The 27,116-nt window shown below is 49.5% G+C and overlaps 7 protein-coding genes across 7 annotated transcripts; 4 read left to right on the top strand and 3 right to left on the bottom strand.

Annotated features, from left to right (window-relative positions):
• Positions 1-264: 264 nt before the first annotated feature.
• HO173_002978 (uncharacterized protein) lies at positions 265-1,860 on the bottom strand (the record flags this gene model as incomplete). The annotated part of the gene is made up of 2 exons (XM_037304909.1): positions 265-280; positions 344-1,860. The coding sequence occupies 2 exons, from the start codon at positions 1,858-1,860 to the stop codon at positions 265-267; spliced, it is 1,533 nt and encodes a 510-aa protein (XP_037168402.1).
• A 4,120-nt stretch (positions 1,861-5,980) lies between these two features.
• HO173_002977 (uncharacterized protein) lies at positions 5,981-8,318 on the bottom strand (the record flags this gene model as incomplete). Its single annotated transcript, XM_037304908.1, has 2 exons — positions 5,981-7,050; positions 7,118-8,318. 2 exons carry the CDS (start codon positions 8,316-8,318, stop codon positions 5,981-5,983), a joined length of 2,271 nt encoding a protein of 756 aa, XP_037168401.1.
• A 585-nt stretch (positions 8,319-8,903) lies between these two features.
• On the top strand, positions 8,904-10,591 carry HO173_002976 (uncharacterized protein; the record flags this gene model as incomplete). The annotated part of the gene is made up of 2 exons (XM_037304907.1): positions 8,904-9,430; positions 9,580-10,591. The coding sequence occupies 2 exons, from the start codon at positions 8,904-8,906 to the stop codon at positions 10,589-10,591; spliced, it is 1,539 nt and encodes a 512-aa protein (XP_037168400.1).
• Positions 10,592-11,271: 680 nt separating this feature from the next.
• HO173_002975 (uncharacterized protein) lies at positions 11,272-12,726 on the top strand (the record flags this gene model as incomplete). Its single annotated transcript, XM_037304906.1, has 2 exons — positions 11,272-11,318; positions 11,367-12,726. 2 exons carry the CDS (start codon positions 11,272-11,274, stop codon positions 12,724-12,726), a joined length of 1,407 nt encoding a protein of 468 aa, XP_037168399.1.
• A 2,059-nt stretch (positions 12,727-14,785) lies between these two features.
• Positions 14,786-15,584, top strand: HO173_002974 (uncharacterized protein; the record flags this gene model as incomplete). Its single annotated transcript, XM_037304905.1, has 2 exons — positions 14,786-14,930; positions 14,977-15,584. 2 exons carry the CDS (start codon positions 14,786-14,788, stop codon positions 15,582-15,584), a joined length of 753 nt encoding a protein of 250 aa, XP_037168398.1.
• A 405-nt stretch (positions 15,585-15,989) lies between these two features.
• On the bottom strand, positions 15,990-18,986 carry HO173_002973 (uncharacterized protein; the record flags this gene model as incomplete). The annotated part of the gene is made up of 7 exons (XM_037304904.1): positions 15,990-16,159; positions 16,250-17,990; positions 18,039-18,137; positions 18,187-18,399; positions 18,449-18,735; positions 18,788-18,892; positions 18,944-18,986. The coding sequence occupies 7 exons, from the start codon at positions 18,984-18,986 to the stop codon at positions 15,990-15,992; spliced, it is 2,658 nt and encodes an 885-aa protein (XP_037168397.1).
• A 503-nt stretch (positions 18,987-19,489) lies between these two features.
• On the top strand, positions 19,490-26,720 carry HO173_002972 (uncharacterized protein; the record flags this gene model as incomplete). The annotated part of the gene is made up of 5 exons (XM_037304903.1): positions 19,490-20,197; positions 20,270-20,594; positions 20,646-25,660; positions 25,709-26,587; positions 26,640-26,720. The coding sequence occupies 5 exons, from the start codon at positions 19,490-19,492 to the stop codon at positions 26,718-26,720; spliced, it is 7,008 nt and encodes a 2,335-aa protein (XP_037168396.1).
• Positions 26,721-27,116: the final 396 nt, after the last annotated feature.

Raw genomic sequence — 27,116 nt, 5'->3', positions numbered from 1 at the left:
AAATGCGATACTGGCCGAAAAATCGGAACAACCTCCGTCGTGTGTGTGTACGGCGAGAACATGGACACTCACGATATGGAGTCCTACTAAATTCTAACAAACATTGTTAGCTACGCCGACATTTTTGGATAGATTCACAAGGCTGCTGCATACAAACACACAGCAGTGCGTGTCGAGAAGGATTGTCCTATACGGAGCATCGGTCTATCGGATTTTGTCTGCAGTAAGTTATATGTACAAGTCCATTGCATATTACATGCAAGGTCACGATAAGTCAATGCTAAGGCGTTGTCAGTCGGGTAATGATCGGGCCATCACCAAGAAAAAAACAGAAGCGACTTACATCATAGAGCCATGTCCTGGCTCACTTACCACCACCGCCTCAGCTAGCTTCTCTTTTGTAATATCGGGTTCCCTTCTCCGGTAGTACTTCTCTTCCCAAGCTGCCTCGATAGCCTCAACCCTATCCTTTGGCACCAAATGCACAGAACATCCACCCCAGCCTGCTCCGGTGACTCGGCCACCGTACGACCCGGCCTCTCTCGCAATTTCGCACATCTCATCGATCTCGGGACAGCTGTGAACGTACACATCTCGGCTGGAAGTGTGACTTTCATTAAGTATATCGCCCAATCTTGGAAGCAAAACGGTATCAGCATCAGCGGGTGGGTTTAGCAGTAGCTGTTTGAAAGCCTGTACGCGGAGAGCCTCAGTGAAGACGTGACGCGCTCGTAGCCCAAGATGGAAACGCTCGGCACGGATGGGAAACTTGGTCATGAATCTTCGCTCAAGAGCCTCGACTGACATAGATAGAGTGGAGGCAATCTCTTCACGAGTATAGCCTTCAGAGTTGTCGAGAAGCTTGTCTATAAGCGAGAGCATTACTCCGATCTGTTCTTCAGCACTGGAACGCTGATCCGCTTTCTCGGACTCGTAGTAAGCATTTTGGAAACCACGAAGACTACTGCCCAAGGGCCCAGAGTCGGTCTTGAGCTTCAATCGTAGTTTGGCGGCCAAGACCTCTGCTGCAAGCGTGCATTCGACGACACGCAGATTATACTGTTCAGGAGCTGCAACATGTTTATCTGCAGCAATAAAACTTTGGGCGATCATGAAAGTTATTGGAGGGTCAGTTTTGGGAAACGGTAGCGCCTCGGCATACAACTCGGGCGAAAATGAGATGCTGACTGCATCACCTCGAACGGAGAATACAGACGCTGCTTGATCCATGCCTCCAGAATTTACTCCGACGGACCGCTCCGATACAATGGCAAGTTCCACCAATTCCTTTTTGGGGACTTTGTCCGAGCCATTGGCCCGCAGAGTTGCTAAAGCACTTGCGCAGACGAAAGCAGCGCTACTTGATAGCCCACCGCCCGCTGGCACAGTGCCGTCAATAAGGACTTGCATTCCACATGAAGAGAAACAGGAATTCTGTTTTCGAAGAAGGTCGACGGCGCCGCTGAACCCGGCTTTGAAGTAGTTAGTCCATTGAAGTGTGGAAGCATCAATCTCGACGTTTCCATCTTTCTGTACCGAAAACTCGCCCGATTTGAATTTGTGAGGGTTGAGATTTTCAACTTGAACCTTCACTTCTTCTTGATTTTTTCTCGGTACTGGGGAGACTGCAATGAGCACATCTGCGGCTATGGCCATGGGAAGGACCTCATAGAGCGAGTAGTCGATGTGCTCTCCAATGAGATTGACGCGGCCTGGGCTGCGAGCAATGAACTGGGGAGACCGTCCATATAGCTCTGAGAATCGAATTTTGAGATGTTCAAAGCGTGCCCTTTGGGACTCGAGAGCATCTTTTGGGTACAAGTCTTCCAGGTTTTTGACCACTGGGACGGGCTCGTTCATCGAACTTTTGGAAGGCATCCCAGAGACTTGGAGGGTAGATAACCCGGTGAAGGTGAGGCTTAGATAACCTTTTAGATGGATGATGATCTTCGTGCTCAGAGTTTCTCAGTAAATTTGTGACTATGATTACTGTAAATTTAGACGTAAGGTATGTAAGATATGTTCGAATTGGCACGCCACACGACCTCAAGGCCTGTTTATTAGTGATGAGCCCGAGCAACGTCTTTGGCGGTGCTCTTGCCCCCTGTTACATTTGCTATGCTATGCTGAATGAACCCCTCCGACAAAAGGGAATTCAAGCGTTTTGGCCGTGACTTTGATACAGTCTGAGTAGACAAAAGGAGGTATAGTACACCAAGTGTGTGGAATTTATCATTGAACGAGGGTGGAGATGCAGAAGCACAATCTATTTCCCCACACTACTTGACGCTAGTAAAGTAAATCTTGGCAAACTCCTATGGACATGGCCGCTTTAGCGGGTGAGCTAGCTCGGCACCTCGGCTAGCTATGAGTACTCGTAAGCAGAGTTGAAGAAAATGTTCACACACAATTCTTCTTCGCGCTCTCACTCAGCCTGACATAGATACTTCAGATACGGTATAAATGAGGGGGGAAAAAGCTCAAAAGGAAGCGGTGCGCCATCTCTTCTCTCTGACTCTTCGACTTGACAAAGTAACGTTATTTAATACAGTGAACATCATGGAATATCATAGTACACTTCACACGACTTTGCCAATACTCGCAGACTCGTCCACCTCGATGCTTCCATAGTCACTCATCTCAATATCTGCCCTTTTTTTGCCACCATCTTACCCTCATTGAACTCATGAATCTTCGGAGTTATCTCGACACTCGATAATCTCTCGGATGTTTTGCTGCGGTCCGAACGACGTAAAGCAAGGCTAGTAATTTATGGGGTCGTCTATGTTTAGTGAAGACGGTGCGCGTCTGATCAGAGGATTTCGAGGCGGAATACATGCTGCTAAAAGGCCAATAGAGACTTCCGCGGTCGTCCAGAAGGTTTGGCGGGGTTGCAAAATGGTTGGTGTTGCCTTTCGAAGGATCCAAGGAGACTATACTATGTCAGTGTTCGCCATTAAGAAAAAAGTGCTGACTGCGACATTGAGAATATGCCGTGTGGGGAGCATATTAGCAAACAGCTTGGTGACGTAAAATAATCATACTATGCCAAAGACGAGTGATCTATTCAATTAAGTCAGCATTCGAATGATACTGATAGTGTATGCGTGAGAGAGCAATTCGACTCACAGCGTGCCCAGCAAAATGATGGCAGTCAACCCGACTTTGGCCCTTCTGCTTATCTGCAACTTGCGAATACACGGGTATGGCAGCGCAAGAACTGCAACATCACCTAGTAAATCCATGATAGCGAACCACGAGAGTAACCACTCCTGCGAGATATGAACATTGTGGCTTTCAAGAACTACCTGCATTAAAAAGAATGTGAGACCCCAAAGCGTGATGAGGACTATGAGAGTACTGTTCACGATTCGGAGTGATTTACGCTGGGCAAAGATGCGGCGGTAGAAGAAGAGTACGCTAAGTTTGATGCAGCTGTATGTGAATTTCTCGATGACAATAGTGGCATTGTCAATCTGTAGCGAATGTTGAGTTAGTGAAACGTTTTAAACTTCAGTAGTACAAGCTTTGTGCTAGATGTATCGGAAATATATACCTACCTTGGTCTGATGTGCAGCGCGCCAACAACAGTCGACTCGTTATCTCTTCTAAGCTCTTCTATGACAGCGGCTATGTAATGCGAGAACGATGATTCTTTTGGGCCTTTTCATATTTACACAAGCTGATTAGGAAGAAGAGGCTTTGTTATCATACCGACGATCCGCATAGCACCTTGACCAAGGACTAGGAAACAAGAGCAAGCGATCAACCAGTCATCGATCCCTACAAACGTGGGCGTAAGACGAATACGCACATGAAATCCCAAGCACACAGCTACAAAGCCAAGCAGTGGTAAAACAATGGCCGTAACGATGACACTAGCGACTCCGTACATGCTGAAAAGCAGTCCTTGATATGTTTAGAAGGGTTACTTTGCGGAGTCAGTAAGATCTCAACTAGTGTAGGATTTCGACCTGAACGACGCTGTTGCCACCACCCATATTAATTGTGGTTCAGGCGTCCATCAGCGCTCAAGAAACTCATCGATCCAAGGGGTAGCAGGTGTGCTACGCATTTCGTGCCGCAAAGGATAAACGAAACTTTGCGATGCATTTGTACGACCTCATCTACATAAACATACTTCCATTTTTGACTGAGACTTGATGTTTATTGGCTAGCAGTCTGGATGCACACCATCAGAAACAGATTCTGGGAAGATCTGGGGTCACAGTCTAGGAAGACCGCTAAGCAAGCCAATAGCTTGCGCGGATGTCCTGCTATTCCTGCACACATCCTTCAATGACATATCTATGCATACCATATGTCTCGTCGGCGAACACGGCTCCATATCACGTACCTCATTCATGTACTACCCGTCCATAAAAAGAAAAGAGGCCTTATCCTATGAACGAAAGATGACCCGCACCTTCTGATTTTTCGAATAATAATGGTGGGGTCTATACCATGCCCACACTCCTTGTCCTCCTTAAGCATGATCGAGCCTGATTACACGCAATCGTCACCCCATATTCTGAAAAGGGTTGGGGTTCAGCTCACCATGTGTTCGGGCTCTTTGATGCCATACTCCGCGGCGGAGTCTCGTGCTCTTGCTGACCGAATAGCATCGACTTGGGTGCCTGATTGAAGACATGTTGCGCCCCATCTCCCTAGGTGGAACTCATTTCACATTCAGGGTAATCTCTTCTTATACTTGAATTAGTACGCCGCTTATGAAGGACACAAGATGGAATTGGAGATCCTGAACGGATACACCATTACGTTAGCGGTATTTGTCTTGATATCTTTTCACAGATTGAATATCAGCGCCAGTTACCGTCTTCCCTCTCTTCAATCCATAAGCAATTTCAGTAAAGATGTACTCTTGGTTTGGAAGAAGATATGGCTCTCAAACCTCGGTTTTAATAGCTCATGTCTTCTTGTGCTGTCTCGCTGTGCTACTGACAGCGAACGAGATCCTTTTGGGAGACTCTTGACAGACGGTGTATATCAGCAGCATTCGGCGGAGTCTAGTGAGGGAACGGCGAAGATGTCAAGTGCGGGATTGTAAGTACTATCAGATGCGATTGGATCAACCTTGGGGAGAAGATAGCAGGGATTTGCCGGTTCTTTTCAGACTGCATGTGGTAATGGTATAACTCTTCTCCACAGAGAATGACTACTTCGATATCAGTCCCTTAGAAATGCAAGAGCAAGACGCATTCTATAACTTCGCTGGCGCCAACTCGCCTTAGGTTTTGGGATCAGTTCTGTCTGTGAAAGGGGGCAACACATTCGAGCTCCTTAGAGACTGCTACATTCACGATGTTGTGGAAAGGCAAGCAGTCACTGAGCGCGACGGCTCCCCGGCGGTGGAGTTGCATCATGTGTACATGGAACCAAAAACGCTTTGGGATAATGAATAGCTTGCAAAAGCCTAGACAAGGACTCAAAGAAACATAGACGACCCAACTTTCCGTGAGTACGGACACGGTGGTATCGCTATTCCAAGACAATCAATTACAGCACCTAGAATTTTCCACTGTTAAATTTTATGTTCGAGGTGCATTCATCAAGCAGTACAGTGAAAGAGGTAGAGCATGTCGATGAACAACCATCGCTTGCGAGCGACTTCGCTGCTAGCGATTCAGCTTTAAAGAGAACTACTCTTGAATTGCCCTGGGGATTCCGTTTACCGTAGGGCTCTTTTTACCCTGGTGGTTCCATTTGGCCTGGGTTTCGCTTTACCTTGCGTTCCATTTGCTACTGCTTGGCTTGATATTTCCTACCTCCCCCCATCTACTAAGCTGCACCCGTATGAGAGATATTTGGAGTCCAGGCAGATGTTCCATCTACAACACATTGACTCAAGGAACTGGCAGGCGTCTCTCAGTCTCACTTGATTGGTAGACATGCCGATCCCAACGTGGATTCTTGCGTGGCATGCCGGTCAGTATTCTTTCATCACCATGGAATATCGTTGTTAGACCGCCATGTCCTGTATTCTGACCAACCCACTTCCCCAACCTACGGCCAACCATCCTCCACATCCACAATTGTTTGGGTTCCATGCCAACGCCGTCACAGCGGTCTCCTCTTCGTAAATTGTACTCTTAGCCACGCTTTCCTTAGGTTTACTCCCATGTTGCAAGCCAAAATACACCATTTCTCCCTTGTAACCTTCCGTAATACGACTCATACCCTGATGAGGGCCCTGCCCTGGTCTCCTCACCCACTCATGCTTGAAGACAACTTGCTGCCAGCCTGCATCTTTCCTCCCGAGCGCTTTTCTCATCGGGTTCGTGATAATGACACTCCCATCGGCTCCACCTGCAGCGATAGAAGAATGACATTTGCCTACATCCACGATCCCCTGTCCAGGCCCCGGCGCGCTTCCCAGCTTCCCGCAGGCAATGCTGGCATAGAAACAACGCAAACCCCACAACCGTAAGGTCTCCGAGGTCTCCTCTAGAGCGACCACTGAAAGGAGGCTGTCGCAGTACGCGAGACTTGATGGTGGCGTACGTGTGCGCGTTGAAAGGACGTAATCGGTTGTAGGTGCGCGGAGAGAGGTCAGGCGAAGGTTGCCGGATAGCGAGGAAGAGATTAAGAGGGTGGGATGAGTGGGATAGGCGGTTGTGAGCGACAGTATGTAGGTCGAGTGTAGTTGGAGGAACAGCCAAGGCCCGATGTTCACATGCGTTGTTTCGTCTTCTAGGTCGTAGCCACTGAGGGACGGGAGGCTTGGGTTCCGGGATCCACCATTGGACGCATTAGCTGCTTCAGGAAATTCATTGTGCTCAGCTGGAGCAGGGGTAGGAGGCCATGCGCTATCATCTGCCGAGTTATTCGAGTGCAAATTTGGTAGCGATGAATGGGGGACTTGAGGGTAGATATTGTAGATTCCGAGGGCGCCATTGGAGTATCCAATGGCAAGATCTGTGGCCGAAAGCCAAGTCAGGCACGTGGTGACCGGTCTGACGTCTTCTTGCTCTGTAACTGCGAGAGGTAGAAGCCCCGAGCTGGCCGAGAACACTGCTGACTGGACCTTCACTATTGGTATTTGAATTGTTGGTAGCCATTCCACGTACGTCAAGCAATTGATCACGGCGAAACTTACAGTAGCTCGTATTGGCCCCTTGCCCCTTTTCAAGCTGGACGTCCAAGACCCTGGCGCAACCGTCACCCCAAATACCGGCGAGCAACCCAATAGAGATCTTGCCAAGAGCGTCTTCGTCTCTCTTGGCCCTGGGTACAGGGCACCATCTAAGTTGAGTAATTTCTCCCCATTCGGTACATAACACCTGTTTGAGTTCAGGTCGTTGGGTGGGACCCATGGTGTTGTTGGAGGATTCAAACGACCATATCTGAACACTCGAAGGAGCAGAACACGAGGGTGTGAATGCTGGAGCTTCGATTGGCGTTGTTGCGCGAGTGGAGGTCGAAGCTTCAGCAACTGCCAATGCCAGATACTGTGTATCACCGTAATGATTTGGGGCCCAATCTAGACATCTTACACGGGTACCAACATTCAACATCCAGCCAAGCCTTCGTCTCTTGCTGTTTCTGAATTCTTCTCCAGATTGTTCAGACGATTCGAAATCAGTGTCCCATGCTTCCTCGAGGCTTAGGGTTTGCGACAGTGGTAGGGTAAATACCTTCTGTCTTCCGTAAGGCCCCATAAGAAAGCTGTGACTGCTAGATGTAGTCGGAGGCAAATAAGCGACACCCTCTTCCGAGCTCAGCACTGGTACTTTTTGCTTCTTAGCAAACAAATTTCGACCTCCGTGGTCATAGTACCAGTCCCAACCTACCGTTGCTTCCATCTGACGCTTTTCGTCGGTGTGCGAGACTGAATGGCACATATTCCCTCTGCATGGTAGTGTGGGATCAGCAGCCCATTGGTCTCTTGAATTGACAACATGCAAAATGTCTTCGACGTCTGAGCCGGAAAACAGCATGACCCGGCTTCGGTCATGGTCAGTTCTCGTCGGATTCTCGAGCATACCTCGAGAATGAACGTTAGCATCTTGATTGGAAGAGTAACCCCTTGGCTTTCGCTTATGGTCTTTGGTAGTACTTCGAAGGTCACGTTCTTCTGGATCCGAGCTTGCATATGACTGGGCATCTTCATACTCTTCCTCTGGTGTCAGGATCGCCGAGCCATCAGAAACTTCGTCAGCGAGAGACTCTTCCTCTTCGTTGCCGTCGACATGGTCTTCTAAAAAATCATGGTCATTTTTTGAGTCTTGCAGCTGCTGCAGTACTTCAAGATCTTCCTCAGAATCCGAATTCAACAATGTCGAGGCCTTCAAAAGCATCGACGGTATATTTCTTGTTGGGCACTCGCTGTCTGCCAGACTTTCGGACGGAATTATTTTGAGCCATAGCCTGAAGTGCAATATTCTACTTCATCACAAAGCGCCGATTCTCTTGCCGCATTCTGTGTTTACGTGGGTTATAAGACTCGAGCTTCGGCGTTGACTAGTCAGCAATTTGCTCAAAGCCACCGTTGAAGCATAGACTTGGGCTTTGAGTTACTTTCATAATTTAGCAAGCATTGAATGGTCACTTCAATTGGCCTCTGACCTCGTCGTTGTTGTTCCCTCAGTCCGTCAGACGTGCCAAGATCGCTAAACCTCTTCGGGTTAGCGGCCCTTTGCTTAGCCTCTTTGGGTTAGAGTAGTCCGCTGACTTCGCAGCCTTCCGTAGTAAGCAGAAGGTGCTAATCCGAAGGAGCTTAGCGGACTGAGCACTCTGAGGGATTGAGGCAACAGACAGGAGGCCTCAGAGTCATCAATCTACTCACTCGCTCACTTACTGGTCCTTCGCAAGCTCGTTAGCGGTTAACGGTGCTCGTGGTTTGAATACTACTCTGGCCGCTCTAGTTATTCCTTTGGTTCGTCATGACCTCTCTACCTCCTCAGCGCCAACAGCCCTCCCAACAGCGCCGATCGTCGCCTGAAGCCTCATCCTCGCAACAACACCGGAGATCAAGCATACCTCAATCTACGACTTCGGAAGACTCACAAACTGTTCTACTAAACCACCCCTCGTCGTCGGAATCCTCTCCGGAGCCAGAGCCTCAGCCGAAGCAACAAGCGAGGCCGAAAATACAAACAGCGGAATCAAATAAGGAACCTCGAAAATGCTGGATATGCTTTGCGGACGAGACAGAAGATACTCCAACTTCTTCTGAGTGGCGGTCACCTTGTCCATGTTCTCTGACAGCTCACGAGTCGTGCCTCCTGGACTTTGTGGCGGACCTGGAAGCCCCACAAAACAGGAAGAGCTATGGCCCTCCGAAGATAGAATGCCCGCAGTGCAAAGCCAAGATCACCATAGCTCGGCCTCGTAGTCTTATTGTGGAAGGTGTGCGAGCAGTGCAGCGCGCTGCTGCACGACTCATCTTGCCCTTCACTTTCGTCACCTTGTATGTACACTTCGGACCCCGTTCTTCCTCATCCGAACGACTCTTCGAGTTGCAAGACATATTCCGGATGCAGAAGACCCTTGACACCTCTCCGAACTGTCTTGTTACTCGGCTTTGCCTCGAAGAAGTAAGGCTGACTCCGAATTTAGGGCTGGAACGGTAGTCACGGGATGTCGGATGCACGGGTTTAGCACCATCTACCTTTTATTTGGCCCTGAGGACGCCGAGCGTTTGTTAGGAATCGATAATGCCGTCGGTATCTACAGCAGATGGGCCCTGGGTCTGCCCTTTATTCCCCTCGCACTCATAGCTGCGAGGACCAGATACGCTGACAACCTCTTACCTATCCTGCCAATATTCTATTTTGCGTCGACTGGCCCGCAACGGGACGGCCCACTTTGGCCACCAAGTGCTTCAATGACCGTGGCTATCTTACCCTACATTCGCGCGGCGTACAATGAATTCTACGACAGAGTATGTGCGCCGAGGGAGAAGGCTTGGATCAAGCAGATCCAACCGCGAGCTGGTGATCATGAAGGAGACGAAGAGCATGAACAAAATCAAGAACAAGCAAATGAATTCGAGGATGGTATGGACATCGGGCTTGATCTACAGGTCGAGATTGTTGAAGAGGAGGAAGGCCACGAAGAAGGGCAGCCAGCAGGTAACGCTCCGGAGGAAGAGCAGGGCCCCGCCAATCAAGGTCAAGACCGAGTTCAAGATCAGAATCCGAACCAGAATCGGCCTGCGGAAGGTAACCAAGCTCATGTCCCAAATGTACAACGGCGTTTACACCACCATCAACATCAACACCAACACCAAAATCAGAACGGGGTACAGGGTCTCGTCCTGAATTTCTTCTCTCTACCTCAAACCATCATGGGTGCTCTACTCTTCCCTAGTATCTCTGCGGCCATGGGTGCTCTGCTTCAAGTAGCATTACCTCGTTCTTGGACAACACCACCAGGCCGCTGGGATCGATATCCAGCTGGTTTCTTGCAGTCTCGCTTTGGGAGGAGCATCGTCGGAGGGTGTTTGTTCGTTGTGTTGAAGGATACGCTCATGCTATACTCGAGGTATAGATTGGCACAGGACCACAAAAGGAGAAGGGTGGTCGATTATGATGCGAAGAAAGGGAAGAAGGCCGGTGCAACTAGGTAATGATAATTCGGTTGCATTAGGACAGCGCTCAATGGGCGAAGAAGATGGACACATGGATGGCACTTCTTTGAGGATGGCAAGCCTGCGATAGTGATAGCAGGGTAGACTTAGCTCTGGGATTAGTTCATCTGAATAATGTTCATCAATGAAATTTTTGTAGCCACCATTTAGTGATCTGCATTGCAGTGATTGTACCTACCTTACCACCTTACCTACCTACCGTACCGTACTAAGTCTTACTCGAGGCGGCGTGCCATGCCCATTCTGGATTAGTCTCTTTTGACATCCATCAGAGAAGTAACATCTCTGGTGTCCTGGGTGCCAGTATCAGCGGAGCAAAGTAATGTGTTAACTCTACAAAAAAACAAGCAAATCGAGATGAGATACCTTCGATGTGTCTCAGACTGATTATATGGATGTCTCGAAAATGACAGCATATCCTTCCTTGGTTGACATTTGTTGGCGACAAGCGCATCCGCTGATGGCTAAACCCCATGTCTGCAAGACGTTCGCGCTGGAGGCATAAGATGTCGGCAGTACCGGAGGATGAGGAATCACTCTTAGCTTCTGGCCGAGAATCAGAAGACCTTTCTCGCGGGTTCGGAAAGACAACAAGGTGGCAGGGCAGATGCCGTTCACTTTTCCGACAGCGCGGGATTGGGGCCGGAGTTGCGACCATCATGACATTGGCTACACTTACTGCAGGCTTCATAGCCCTCTGGATGCTGTATGTATATCATCCTTGAACTTCTTGATGTTATTTCTGACAGTCTAGATTCTCCAGAGAATCTGGAGCGACTGCGGGTTGTGACTCCGTTCTGGAGGGCTACCAATGTCAACCAGAGCTTTCTCATGCTTGGGGACAGTATTCTCCATATTTCAAAGTGCCATCCGAGATCTCTTCTGACGTACCATCTCATTGTCATGTTGCCTTTGCACAGGTACTTTCTAGGCACGGGGCTCGAGATCCTACCATGTCAAAGACCTTGGCTTATTCTCAAGTCATCGGAAAAATCAAAAGCAAAGTGAGGATCTTTCAAGGCGATTTTGCTTTCCTTGCCAACTACAGCTACACATTGGGCGCAGACCAGCTCACCGACTTTGGAAAGCGAGAACTAGTAAATTCAGGGAGGGCTTTCTTTAATCGATACGAAGATCTTGCCAAGAACACCCTACCATTTGTCAGAGCCTCGGGTCAGCCGCGTGTCATTGACTCCGCTCAAGAATTCAACAAAGGGTTTCATCGTGAAAAGACAGCTGGAGGAACCCAGGATGACGAGTACCCGTATAGTGTGACTGTTATCAGCGAGGCTGACGGTTCGAACAATACCCTGGATCACGGGCTTTGCACCGCTTTCGAGACCTCTAATATTAGCTCCACCGCTCAAGCCACATATGCCTCCGTATTTACTCCATCGATCACTGCACGTCTGAACGCCAATCTTCCAAACGCAAGCCTCACCCTTACAGACACAATTTTAATCATGGACCTGTGCCCATTCGAGACGGTGGTTTCATCGTCCAGCAACCTATCTCCTTTCTGCGCTCTCTTCACTCGAGCCGAGTGGAAGCAGTATGATTACTACCAAACACTGGGCAAATACTATGGCTATGGCGCTGGTAATCCGCTTGGACCTACGCAAGGTGTTGGATTCGTCAATGAGCTTGTTGCGCGCCTAACGGGGAAGCCGGTAGTTGATCATACGAGTGTCAATCGAACGCTTGATACAAACCCCAATACTTTCCCCCTGGGAAGGAGCCTGTATGCAGACTTCGGGCACGATAACGACATGACTGCCGTCTTTGCGGCGCTAGGACTGTATAACAGCACCCTTCCTCTGAGCACGACTCATACGATGACTGTGGAAGAAATGCACGGGTATTCGGCCGCTTGGACTGTGCCTTTTGCGGCCCGGGCGTACTTTGAGAAGTTGCAATGTGATGGGGAGGAAGAAGAAATGGTGAGGGTGCTGGTGAATGAGAGAGTGCTGCCCTTGGAGAGTTGTGGAGGCGATACACTGGGCAGATGTATGCTTGGTAGATTCGTCGAGAGTCTCGGCTTTGCGCAAGCTGGTGGGTATTGGAACCAATGCTTTGAGGAATCAGGCGAAAGAGGCGACGTCGAAGTGGCTTAGTAAATCTCCCCAACCTTCGTGTTGTTCGGTCTGAAGGCTAGCACAGCTCAATAAGCGGCATCATGGCGGTATCTCTCCATTCACAATGACGTTTCGAGGGATATCAATACTCCGAAACGAGTAATTTGGGCTTTCCACCGCTTACATGCGCAATATCAGCGGGCAATTACCCATTTGTCACCCGGATCCCGAGAGCTTGTAATTGAGATTTGCCCACAAAGCTGCCTCATCATGACACCCTTGTGGCTTGCTCCTAGGATACAAGGCCTCGATAATTTGACGATGCTGCAGGTATTCTTACCTTCGTTAAGTCAATGAATGGGGATCTAAACCTCCTTCGACGATCATCTTGTCAGCTCAGGGGATTTCAATTTAGGAAGCTTGTCAACTCATGATGATCTCAAAGGCCACTGACTTGCTTTAATCGAGAACTCCAGAAATCTCCTGCCATAGAGAACGATTGCAGAGATGATAATTCACTTTTCTGGAATAGCGGTTCTGGCCGGTATGAAGACTGTAATTGACATCAAAACAGAATCCTTCGCTAGATCTGACATCCATATCGATTAATCACGGCTTCGTCCTACCGAATAATTCGCTTTCACAGATATCCTGTCTTCTCTTAAGACAGCTTGGGCATGACTTTGGTGATTGTATTATTCAAGTCCGGGCGTTTGCCGTCACTTGTTTGGTAACGAGTTCTATATCTTGGTCAACCCTCAGGAAATCTCATCACACCTATTGACGCTTGGAAAGGGGTTTTAATTCTCATGCTCAAACTTTAAGAGTCAAGCATCCCCTACTGTTAAGTCTTGCGGACCAAGTTGACATTGTCCACCCGACAAAGAACCTTCTCCGAAGCTTCATGCGTAGGACGAGGATGAGACTGAGCGTTCTGCCCTAATTTGTCCGCCACGTCGTCTAAAATTCAAGCCGTAATCCTCTCAGTCGAAGGCTTGCTATGAGATGCATAACAATAGATAGGTAACAGCTCTCGGGGAGGCCAATTGGTGACTTCCAGAGTGAAATAAATCAAGGCATGGACTGGGGAGAATCCATTCGTCCATGTTATATATAAAAGTCACTATTTCATCTGCGGCTCTGTGGTACGACTAACTGATGCTTTCGAAGGCGTGCACATGTTGGCAGGATTTTAAGTCAATTGCTCACTAAGTCATCGAAGGAGCTCGATGGACACGAATTTGACCGGTGGTGATCCGTGAATGCGGGCAAATGGCGGTCGGTACTTCTCCTTCAGATTGCTTTCACGGCTATTTATACCCATCATTTGATCACACTTGCACGGGATCAATGACTGCACCATTCTAGAGCAACCAATACCCTATCAAGCGAAGAGCAAGAAAGAGCGACCACTGCGGCGCCTCAAATCCGACAAGCAACAGCGGCGAACAGTGTATTACCGAGTCACCCCTGTTCTGCTGGGCTCTTGGTCTTCCAGGACTTGGTCAAGCAGAAGGGTCTGAATACGTGATTTGTACGAAGCAAACAGTGCCAGACAACAGAAAACCTTGTCACACAGTTAACGAGGAGGAAAATGTCACTCGTTCAAAAATTTCTCGTAGCAGCCGCAACGTTCTGCGAATGTTGATCATTTTTGGTGTCTACGTATCAAGAGTGAATGTTCACACAATTCAGGAGTTGCATTGTTCAAACTCCGGGTTTCAATAGGGGCCATTTTCAAAGGCATTGTTGCGCACGTTTTGACAATAGGGGTCCGCTAAAAACCAACCGAACGACGGGCGAAGTGGGTGCGACGAAATCTCCAAATTGATCACAAAGTGGAAATTCACTCAATTGAGACCTGGTATTGACGATCTGTTGTCCTATTGTCTATTCCCAAATATCTTGCTTTTGTCAGATATAAAGGTAAGTGCTCGTCCGTTTTTTTTTTTGCCTTGCCTATATGATCAACGTAACCACATCCTACTGCTCACCCACCACGCACATTCTTCTTTGATCTCGTCACCCCATTAATAAAATCCCGCTCGCTGGTCGAGTGCATGAACACTGTCCTCTTACGGTCAATCACAACATCGAAATGGCAGCAACAACTGGCTGGAAGGACGACTTGGAGGTCCCTCACCCCTTCCCGGTCGCTTCGAACTTGCCAACGAATACACCGCCCCTCGCCGAATCTGCTGTTTCTTCCTTTTCCGGCTCCAGCGGCATCCGCAAATCTACCAGTATGTTGGTATTCGTCCGTTCAGTCCCCCACTAACCTGTGTAAAGTTGACATGAAGAAGAAGAAGGAGACACACCTTCGTATCTCAGGCCCTGCCCCTGCTCACCGTATCCGGGCCATCTATGACCAGAAGATCGCCGCATTGGAAAATGAGGTGAATTGCCTGAGAAACTGGTGGTGGGTGGACATGATGGATCGCCCGGACAAACGAGACTGGGGCCAGGACGGCCGTTGGAGCGAAATTTACAAGAGGGAGCACTGGCTCCGAGGGTTGGAGTTGGCAGCAAACGGGTGGGTCAAGGCTGACTTCGCAAGGGAGAAGATGATGCGGGCAGACATGAGAGCCAAGGAGAGGGAGGCAAGGAAGGCCAAGGAAGCGGCGGAGAAAGCGAAACGGGGAGCTGGCCACCGCGAAAGTTGTGCTAGCTGCGGTGAGAAGGGAGCTGGAGGAGAAGAACGATCAGGTCGCAATCGACCGCCAGTTGGCTATGACTTTATTGGCTGCTACACGGTAGCGGAGGAGAGACATTGGGCTATGCTCGTTAACTGTGTGACAAGGTTTTCTGTTGTGCTTGTCCGTGGCCCTTGGGAGGACCTGTCACGGTGGCTGGATAGCAGGCAAGCTGTCAAAGAAAGTAACATTCTGGAGCGCTAGACCCCTACTCACGTAGCTTTTGGGCATCGACCCGGTAGCGTTGGTCACTCATGACAGAAATGGCCCCAGAAAGAGCGCTAAACAGCCTAGGAACTTCCTCGTTGATGCTGCTCTGGTCGAAGGTTTGAGGGTTGGTATTGTCTCGACTGTCATTTCTTTGACACCTATCCCAATAGCAACCCTTGTGACATTCGAGAGGTATGAAAACTCGCTGCATGGGACTTGACACGATGAGAAACTGTTGACTATATCCAGCATTGTGCTCTTCCGCTGTCTTAAGTATCACGTGAAACGAAGGGGGATTTATGCCACATTTCCAATCCATCAGCTAGTCTCTTTACCTTCACGACGTCATCCCAGAGCGCTCCTTCTGTACATGACATCATGTCCCATAGTCCTCAGATACTAACAAGGTTGCAGATAATTGCTCGGCACCAACCCTGGTCTGCTCTTCTTGCCTGTCGCCTCCGCCTCCCACCATCCATCATCTTGCAGTCTCAGAACTGCTAAGACATCACCCTTTGCGAAGCTCAGCTCCTCCGCTATAGCGGCGCGATACATATACAATGCTCTTGCTGTATTAGTGTATTAGCATGATTGTCGCCACAGTATCTCTTCCATCATGGTCACAAAGATACGCAATGTCCACAGGTGGAGGGACTCACCAAAATGCAAAATTGGTCTTCCGTCTTGAGTGTACTTCCGTCCGTCCGCTGTGCTCCTACTCCTAATTCTGCTAGCTCCGTGATCTGGCTGCTGTGGCTGCCCGCCGTAATAGCTGATTGGTCGCCCTCCGTTTCCTCGCCCTCTTTGACCGCCGCTACTGACATCTCCGTTGGAAAGCTGCATTGCCATACCGCCGCTGCTATTTGGCCGTTCTTGTCTTGCGTACTGTGGTTGTGGCGAGGGTGCCCGGCCTACGTCGTCCGGTGAGTTGTGCTGAGAATAGAGGGGCTTTGTAGGGCTCGCGCTGGGGCTTTGCCTTGGGCGGCCGACATTGTTATACGGATTCGGGCTTGCAGCTCGTGGATTGCCCTGCTGACCTTGCCCTTGGTATCCAGGTCTTGGGCTAGTGCTCCTCATAGGACGAGGTGATGTCGCGCGAGGCATCTCAGGCCCGCTACCACGGGTACCAGGGCGAGAAGAACCGTACATTTCTTGATTCTGGCCAACATATTTGCGAGTGGTCGACTGCATCTGCGCAGAGGTGAAGGCCGGTTGCGGAGCATCAAGACGTCTGACAGATTGGTCGGAGTAAGAGGGTGGTGGTGTGCCTCGTTGCGCAGCTGAAGTATCTCCATTCTGCATTCCGGATGCGCTCGGAGGTCCAGGGGTAGCAACGCCCGCATAACGGTCTGCTGACATGCGGACTGAGGATTCTTTGTTGACACCTTTAAGTTCAGCGAGAGCAGCGGCGATGGGGTCTAAGTCCTTGACGGGAGAGTGCATGTTCCTTGGAGCGGGCTTGTTGCGGTTGGAATCAGGCGAAGCAACATCGAAGACGTTGGGTCCAACGTTCAACTGGAAATTGGCTCTTGGATCGACGGGCTCGGGACTTCCTGAGTAACGGTCATGTGAGTTTCGAGCATGGCCGTACTGGCGAGTTGGGCTAGAGTCATCATGCCGGCTATTCGAAGAACCCCAAGTGTTCCGAGCAGTAGGGGTAGCTATTGCTGGAGCCTCTTTCTCGTGCTTGCTCTTTCTACGGAACGGGCTGTTGCTGAAGAAACCACTTCTCTTCTTCTGGATCTGTTTCGTCGGGCTCATTGCAGGCACCATTTGACCTTCGCCGTGCTTGATAGGCGATTGCTTTCCGCTCACAGGCTCCTGACTCGAAAAGGACGTAGGATTTGAGTACTCACTCTGAGAGTCTCGACTTGATGGTCTTACAGGGCTGGCAGCAGAGCTACGCTCAGAAGGTGGTGCAGTTCGACAGAACATAGTCATTCCGTCGGTAGGATATTCGTTGTGGGGCACAGTGGGCAATTCATCTACCTTGTGCTGATAAGGAGCCTGCGTCTGGGCCTGTCTTCGATAGTCGATCAATGGAGGTAGCTGTTGCATGGCTTTCTGTGGGGTCATGGTCGTCTCACGACTCGGAGGTGTATTCGTCTCAAGGTGGCCCATGCGTGCAGCCAAATCTGACTGAGGATCGTGGTGGGATTCGAACGTTGAGGGTTGAGGAGAAGAGCTGCGGAAAGCAGGATTGATGGTCCTCTGGAACTGAGCGACTGAATAATCGTCTTCTGAGGCTTCCGAAACATTGTCATTGACATCGCCACGACAGAAGTTGATATACTTTGGAGGATCGGGAATCTCTTGCCCAGTCCCTTTCTCCTGAATGAAACCAGAGATGTCCTTTTCGACTTCGCACCCTTCAAGTGAAAGCCGTATCTTCTCGCACGACTTGGAAAAGTTAGCAAAGCCTTAGATCGAGCTTTGATAGACACTGACAGCGTCATCGCTAACACAAACAGTCGAGGCCACGTTTGCAAAAGTCCACAAACTGCTCTTCATAAAGTCAAGTCTCTCCTCCTCAAGATCTTGAAATTTCTATGACCATTAGCTGCGCTCAACCTCTACAGAGTGCAATGTTTCTCACATCACATGCAGCCTTCCAGTCTCTATTCCATCGTCCTGTCGTTTCTTCAAGTATTTTAACGGCTGCTTCATACTCGTTGCTTGTGGTAGCTAATTGGATCTGGGTCTTCTCCATCTTGGCTTTGTTCTTGCGCTCTTCCTGCCCCATTACCATATGGCCTTGGGCTAAGTAGCCTTTTATCTTCAGACAGTCCTGTTCATACCGGTCTCGAGACTACTTCAGGTCAGACAGAAGCTTCGGAGTCTCGATTATGTTTGCGCACCTTGTTCACCGCTTGAGTCTGCTGTTGCTTCTGCTTGAAAAGTTTCTCGATACCAGTCTGTACAATCTTTCTCCGCTCTTTCATTCCTCCGGCAAACGCAGCCAACGGTTCTTCTAACTCGCTTTTCATTTGGCCTGCGATCCCCTGATGCGCTTTTCCCATGGCTTCGACTTCTCCGCGCATGACGTCGAGGGAGGCTCGTAGAGTACCGGCTTCTGACGAACCGAGCGGTTTGCGACATAGCGCAGTCATCTTTCGGGCATAATCGTCTTCTATCGCAGCTCGAGCTAAACACATGTGAGCCTTCGACTCCATTCGAAGTTGCGCTCCGGTGTGTACTGTTGTAGAACGCCTTCAATTCATCGCAAGTTGCTTTCCCATTTTGCATACGCTCTAGCAGTGGCTGAACACCAGCGTCATCCTTGCCCCAGAAATTGTTCGCGACTGCCAACATCAGCGCCATTTCCCCAAGTGCACGTTCCATATTCTTCTTACAGGATAGGGAAACGCTGGGCCCTTCTGCGACAGTTCCAGGCATTCTGCCGACGTGCTGGGGCGTCGATCGCCCGGTCCCCCAATTATTCTTCAAGTACAGTTGTTAACCTCGAACGTCAAACTTCTTGAAAAATGACGGACTTGATTGTATGCAAATTGTATGTGAACTGTATATGAATTGTAAGACAGTAATATAATTACATGGATAGGAATGATACTCAAAGGCTAGCCTTTATTTTTCATCTTCCATAAGCTCAAGATTTTTAAACACGGCTGTTGTCCCAGAGACAAAGGGGGGGGAGGCTTATACTGAATAGGCTTTAAACCAGATAGTTCATCTTCGGTTAGCGGCGCCAAGTCCTTTCGGGGTTGAGCCTCAGAACATTGACCTTTTTCTACTTACATGCCTCACTTCTGTACTCTATTCGAATGACATCAAGCTCTCTCCTTCCCCCTCTCTTGTTCTCTTGTTCCGCCCAAACAGTGATCCTATATCCACAGTCACCAGATCCCGTCAGGATCCTTACGAATGTTTGTCTATCCTAGATGACCAGCTTCCCTCCCCCTCAGCCTGCAGCTCAGAACTCGATTGCTTCCAGTACAAACAGGAATTCGGGCGCACAGCCAGTGAGGGGACAACAGTCAGCCTGGGGGCTACCTGCCCCGGGAACAAGCGCTCGCCGTGGGCTCACTCCTTTGTCAACTAATCTTGGCTCCTCGTCGCTTGAATATTCAGGGCGCCCAAGTCACACCTCATCCTCCTCGCCATTCACACCATCCTTCTCGTCCGTTCTCAACTCCTCAACACAGAACGAAAACAGCAGACAATCATATCCCTCCTCTATAGCAGCGACAACCTTTCCTTCACTGCAATCTGGATCTCAACAAGCTCCATCAGGTCAGTCGCTCTTGTCACCTCGGTCAAGAGCCATCACGCCATCTTCGACTCCATATTCGGCGTCCTCCGCCGCGGCTTCGACCACCGCATCTCAAGCTGGAGGAGGTGGGGGTAGTGGTGGCGGAGGAAGCTCTAGGCATCAAACTTTCTCTCCTCCATTACCACAATATAGTTTGAGCTCTCCCACAACCAACGCCTTTGATCGACCATTCACGGGGTCAATCTCCTCTTCGGCTGCGTCTGGCCAATCCTCTGTATCTAAGATTGTCGTGACTCAGGTCTTTCTGCTGCTGGGCTCTATAACGGAGAAGGAAGGTAAAGCAAAGTGGGACGCCCAAGCAGAGGCTATCCACAAGGTATGACTCTCCAAACCTCAGCCTCCAATGATTTGCTCTGTGTAGCTTTATTGTTGACCGTTTCGTTTGTAGCTCGTGGACTCGAACGGCATGGAAGTCTTCTCTAAATATTTTCGTCGCCTCCTTGTTGGGAACTCTCCCCAAATATTCCCAGGTACCAATCGCAATGTTGAAAATCCCAGCAACTACTACCTATTAGTGCAAGAGATAGAGAAGATAACGCAAGATTCTGAGCAAGCTCCAAAAATTGCAGAGATAATAGACACTTCTGAAGGCGATATCTTTCGTGACTTTGACCTTGCGACGTTCATGAATCACTTCGGACTAGATCCGTTGGCGAAGACTTTGCTGGCTTCAGCTTTTACGCACGTCTCGAAAACAGATCTGAAGGCTAAGGGTATTCTCCAAACCACGTCGTATGTCGGCTTCTGTTACTGAATCTTTGCAGCTGGAGCCATACTTCTTGAGAATTTCGACGGCATCATTGCAAGCCTCGCAAATCTCGAAAACGACAACTACGATGTCGCTCCTTCGTTACTCGCAACATGCGCCCTCAGATTCTTCGAAGATTTACCCCAAGATTCAAGAGCAAATATTGACCTGAAGCGCCTGGGCTACGCGCTGGAGCATCGCTATTCTCAAAAAGGCATAACAGTGCCATCGGAAGTACGATCAGTACTCTTCTTATTCAACCTGTTAGAAATGAAGTATCACCTGGTGAAGGAGATTCATCTCCGTGGCCCTCAAGTAACGAGCAGTCCTACAGCCGCAAAAGAATTTCTATCACGGCATACGGATGAAACCTTGGATGAGAGACAGGTAGCCGGTGCACTTCTCTTCATGGTGCTGATCCCAGCGCGACAGCAATACTCTCCTGCTGTGTTTGTATCTGCGGTTCACGACTACGTGGAGCGTTTCTTTGACTGGCAGACAGTGGTTCGGGAGCTGGATCTCAAAGGTCTTGAGGTCTCAAGGGACCAATTCCTCGCTCTATATAATGCACTGCTCCCAATGTCTCAGGAGAACGCTCAATTTGACATCCAGCAACTTTGGGGAGGTCGATGGCGCAACCCCCAGACACAGGTCTCATTCATCCGAGCTTTCCTATCGTGTCAGCCATCAGAGCTCGATGCAACGAACATACCCGACCTACGCCCAGCTTACGATGCCCATGCGTTATTGGATGCCCCTGAGAACGTTGCGCAGCATGCCGAAAGAGCAATACGAGACACGATGATCTCATTAGATGCAGTCACGGCTATGTTCGATCTCATCGTTCGCCCTGATGAAATGCCGTCTCAGGAAGTGGAGGCACTATTGGCGGAGATTATTCGTGGCAAAGAGGCACTGTTTCTTTGCTCGTCTGCAGGGATCGCAAAGCCATGGAGCAAAGGACAGGAGTACATCATGTCAAGTCTATTGAGGATCTTCCTGGACAAGGAGCGACCAGATCACAACTATGTTCTTCACTCACTGTGGAAACAAGACAAAGGATGGGTCGCGACGAAACTCGTCGAAACCCACATCGACGATCCGCTTGAATTAACCATGATAATGGATCTTGCACGGGAGCAAGAGTGGTTGGTGGACTTGTTCACACTCATGAATGGATTTGGCCTAGATCTAGCTGCGCTAGCACATCGCGAAGGCCTCCTTGACCTTGAAAGTTGGGCAGATGACAAAATCGCACAGGATGCCAGTGGATTCGTTATGGGTGTTTTCAAATTCTTGATGCTGAAGGCCCAGGACGAGCTCCGAATCGCACGAGACGAACAGTCGGAGCCGCGGACGGTGAGCCTGGCCATGAAGACGGTCTATGATTTCCTGGCCATGCTAGACCAGCATATGACAGATAGATCCGAGCTGAAAGCACTCCAACGACAATGCTTACAGGCATACCCAAGATTGATCATCTATTGTGAAGGGATAGAAGAGAACGTTGATGTCGACTGCAAAGAGAGCAACCGATTACCAAAAACTGCGGACCATGAGATGCAAGCGCTATACAAAAGGATGTACAATGGTGACCTGAAGGTAGAGAACATCTTGGAGTATTTACAAGAATGTAAAGCCTCCAATGATCGGAACAAGGTTGATCTCTTTGCTTGTATGATACACGGGCTCTTTGACGAGTTTTCATGTTTCGGCGAATACCCCCTAGGCCCGCTAGCAACGACTGCCGTGCTGTTCGGTGGTATCATCTCAGTCGGCCTCATATCAGATCTAACCCTTCGAGTGGGTCAAGAGATGATTTTGGACTCCGTCCGGGACTATCCGCAGGAAGCGTCAATGTACAAGTTCGGCCTTCAGGCATTGCTACATGTTCTTGATAGGCTTCGAGAGCCGGAGTGGACCGAATACTGCAATCGACTGGCGCAAATTCCCGATCTTCGTGGTACCGAGCCGTACAGAAGAGCCCTCGAGGTGCTTTCACAAAATGGTTCTCAAGGACCGGATGATTCAAATGCTGTCAATGGCTTAGCGGATGGAATAAGCCTTCCAAACGGCGACATTGACGACTTCCTTTCTCCAGACACAACCTTCCGCTTCAAATCCGTCAACGCAGAGCCCTCTTCAGCTTATGATGAGCCTGACGAAGAGACACAAGAAAAAGTCGTCTTCTTCTTTAACAATGTTTCTGAGCAAAATCTGAAGAGTAGATTGGGTCAGCTCCAGGAAGCGCTCCAGGACAGGCATCATCAATGGTTCGCCTTCTTCCTTGTTGAGGGGCGTGCCAAAGTCGAACCAAATTATCAGCCGCTTTACCTTGACATATTGAACCTCCTTGGCAACAAAGTTCTATGGAATGAAGTCCTTCGAGAAACCTATGTCAGTGTCCAGAAAATACTCAACGCCGAGTCCACAATGCAATCTGCATCCGAGCGAAAGAATCTAAAGAACCTTTCTACATGGCTGGGGTCTTTGACGATTGCACGCGACAAACCAATAAAGCATAAGAACATCTCCTTCTTGGACTTCCTCATCGAGGGTCTCGAGACACAGCGATTGATCCTCGTTATTCCGTTTACCTGTAACGTCCTGGCACAAGGCACAAGGTCGATCGTATTTAAGCCACCGAACCCTTGGGTTATGGAAATAATCGCAGCCTTACTCGAATTATACTTCCATTTCGATATCAAGCTGAACCAGAAGTTCGAGATTGAGGTTCTCTGTAAGGAATTCGGCATGGTTGTGAACGAGGAGGATGCTTCGACGACGATTCGAAACAGACCTCTCCACGACGAGGACTTGCCGAGTAGTGTGCTACCCGACGGGCTGGACGGCTTCGACGATATGAATTTGAGTGGAATTAGCCGGACCGGTCGAAGCTCAAGGTTTGATACTGACACATTGTCTTCTGCTTTGCCGGATCTGGAATCTGTGCTCGTGTTTCCGCCAGCCACCGGCAGCCCTGCTACTCAAGCTCGACTACGTGACATTGTTCAAGAGGCCGTCAAACGCGCTATCTTGGAGATCATCGCTCCGGTTGTGGAGAGATCAGTCACCATCGCAACGATCGCAACTAGTGCTCTGATTCATAAGGACTTCGCTCGCGAATCGGACGAAGATCGAGTGCGCAGAGCTGCACAACAGATGGTGCGCCAACTGTCTGGAAGTCTTGCCCTCGTTACTTGCAAAGAGCCCCTCAAGATGAGCATGACAAATTACATCCGCATGGCGCAGCAGACAGATTTTCCAGACCAAGCATTTCCTGAAGGTGCTATTCTGATGTGCGTGAATGATAATCTGGACACGGCATGCAACATAGTAGAGAAGCAAGCTGAAGAGCGATCTATGCCCGAGATCGAGGCTCACATCGAGGCTGAGATAGCACAGCGACGACAACATCGGGCCGAGCACCCCAGCGAGCCCTACATGGATCCAGCTTTCAATCGGTGGGCCGGATTCATCCCAGATCCCTACAAGCAGGCATCTGGCGGTTTAAATCAAGAGCAAATGGCAATCTATCTTGAGTTTGCCAGGCAATCCCGGGGACCCGCAAGCCACACTCAAACTGCTTCAGCAGACAGCGGGAGACAGCTGCCCGACGTACTACAGGAGGCATTTGCATCAGTGCCGAATGTCCACACTCCCGCCGAGACGCTACCAATGCCACACCAGCATTCTCAGCAGCAGCAACAGACCGGTCGTATGCTCCCGCCGCCGGTGCCTAATTTGATGGCCGCAGCCCAGACAAATGGATACGCGGATCTTGACGCCGTTCAGGATCGCTTATCCCAGCTCCTTGGTGAAACCAGTCGAATGGTGAAGGAAAATCCAGATCGATCTATGAGTGAGATACAACGAGACCGTTGTTTGGTAGAGGTCCTTAGCCAAGCATGGGACCTGATTGCCTCGTCTCCAGATACCATTGCCATGAACTGTGCCGAGGAGATCTGCAAAGGGATCTATGGGAATTCCATGATACGTCTCGAGATCGAAGTGTTCGTGCATTTACTGGCACGATTGTGTCTGACGTACCCAAGCATCAGAAAGGAGGTCGCGATATGGGCAATGAATTTAGAGGAACAGAAACTTTTCAACATCGATGTAACGGCCGCACTGGTCAAGGTTGATCTTTTGCAACTAAAGCAACTCGACATGTTTTTGACCGGTTTGATCTATGACCGGGAGGAGCTTGCGCTTGAAGTCTTGTCCGACATCATGGATGCCTTGCTGCTCAACGACCATCCGACGGCACTACGGGCCGATTTTGCGAGCAGCTTAGGTGCTCTAGGCCAATGGCTCATGGAGGATCCCGCCCTGATCAAGGCCGAGGAACTTGTCCAACGACTGAAAGAGTGGGGAGTCAATGCGACTGTCGACGTCAGACCCGACGAGAGTCTTATTAGAAAGCATCAAATGCAGTACATATTCGCAGAATGGGCTGCAATATGCGATGCTTCGCCAAAAAGCCCTAGCGAAAATATCTTCCCAGCCTTTATATCACAGTTGCACCAGAAACAGTTGGTCAGCTCACAAGAGGATATGTCTGTGTTCCTTCGATTCTGCATTGACGACGCGATGGATAATTACGGCCATGCTAGTCTGAATGCTGATGGGAACTCGGACGAACCGTTTTTCAAGGTCGATTGGTTGGCCAGGCTCATTGTGCTACTGGTGAAGAACCAAGGCGAAATCAATGGGTCTGTGAAACGTAACAAGGCCGCGTATATGAATTCAATCTTGGCCATTCTTACCTTGATAATCAACAACCATCACGTCATGCAAGGAGAGCGCTTCAACCAACGGGGTTTCTTTCGCCTCCTTTCGAGTATTCTGTGCGACTGGCATGACTTTGGGCGAGAAGGAGATACACCGGACCGAGACATGCTCATCGTCTTCGCAAACAACTTTCTGATGTTGACACCTCATCACTTCCCAGCTTTCGCCTACAGCTGGCTTATGCTGATCTCGCACCGGCTTTTCATGCCCAGCCTGTTGAAGCTCTCAAACGATGAGGTGAGCTATGCTCTCTCCTCTACGCACTGCTTTACTAATATCTGGCAGGGTTGGGACTCATTTGCCAAGCTCATGGAGGCAGCGCTGTCGTACATCTGCCAGTTTCTGAAGCCGAGCACCATCACACCTCTCGCAATGGACCTCTACCGAGGCATACTCCGCATTGTTCTCATCTTGCACCACGACTTCCCTGAATTCTTGGCGGAAAATCACTTCCGCCTCTGCAACTCTATCCCACGGTACTGCACGCAGCTTCACAATCTTGTGCTCAGCGCCTATCCGTCTTCCTTTCCAGAGCTCCCTGATCCATTCGTGACAGGACTAAAGGTAGATCGTCTAGAAGAGATGAGAAAAGCCCCCAGGATCGTTGGCGATTACACTGGACCTCTCATTCAAAGCAACACCAAAGATGTCATCGATGCATCGCTAAGGAGTAATGAGATCTCGAGTGACAATCTTACTCATCTAGCTAACGCAGTGTACACGTCGATTGATCGTGGCCTAGCTGTGGATCCCTCTCTTCTACACGCTATCGTCTTGTACATTGGTCAAAGCGCAATTGCGACGGCTGGGCAGAAGGGCGGTCAGCCATTTACCGGTGACTCTCCTCAAGCCTCTTTAATGACCAAGCTGGCGAGGGAGCTTCATCCAGAAGCACGCTACTACTTCCTTAGTGCTATGGCTCACCAACTTCGCTATCCCAACAGTCATACCCACTACTTCAGCTATGCTCTCCTCCACCTTTTCGGAACAGATCTGGCGGATCAGCAGGAATCGGATGTGCGCCAGCAAATCACTCGAGTACTGCTTGAGCGTCTCCATGTGATCAAACCACATCCATGGGGCCTTGTCATCACAACATTGGAACTGATCAAGAATTCGGACTACAATTTCTTCCAGTTGCCATTCATCAAAGCTTCACCATTGGTAAATCTCTACATACGATTTTCTACGAATGAGTGCTAACCTATTGTTGTAGATTCGAACTATGTGTGAACGCTTTTCGCATTCGGCGCAAGAGCGAGAGCATTGGGGTGATCAATTTACTCAGCACATATGAATGCGGCGCTGGCAAGGCGCACGGTGACATGACATAGGGGCACGCGCAGGCTACTTTAATAGAGGAGTTTGACGATTGCAAAAGCGACGGCGAACGGAGACTCGGGGCTATGACAGGAGGTGTTTGTGCTTTATTCCATCATACATCATCATCTGCCCACAATTATGTAGGGCGAGAGGAAAGGTGATATACTGGCTTTGTGGTGTTGCTTTTGATCAGACCCGTAACCCATGGGCGGTCCACCCATGATGTCTACCATGACTGAAGAGACTGAAGAAACGGAGGAGCAGCTATGCTAGCTCATGTATCATAGGCAAAGGGTGAATTGTAGGATAATTGGGTGCTTTGATTGCTATAATGCCTCTCCAAGCACAAGACTTTGGCCATATGTTTGCC

The sequence above is a fragment of the Letharia columbiana genome (assembly GCF_014066305.1).
Source record: "Letharia columbiana isolate WasteWater2 chromosome Unknown Sc0000006_s0, whole genome shotgun sequence".
Classification (NCBI taxonomy): Eukaryota; Fungi; Ascomycota; class Lecanoromycetes; order Lecanorales; family Parmeliaceae; genus Letharia; species Letharia columbiana.
The sequence above is the reverse complement of the archived record's forward strand: the minus strand, read 5'-3'. Positions and strand labels throughout refer to the sequence as shown.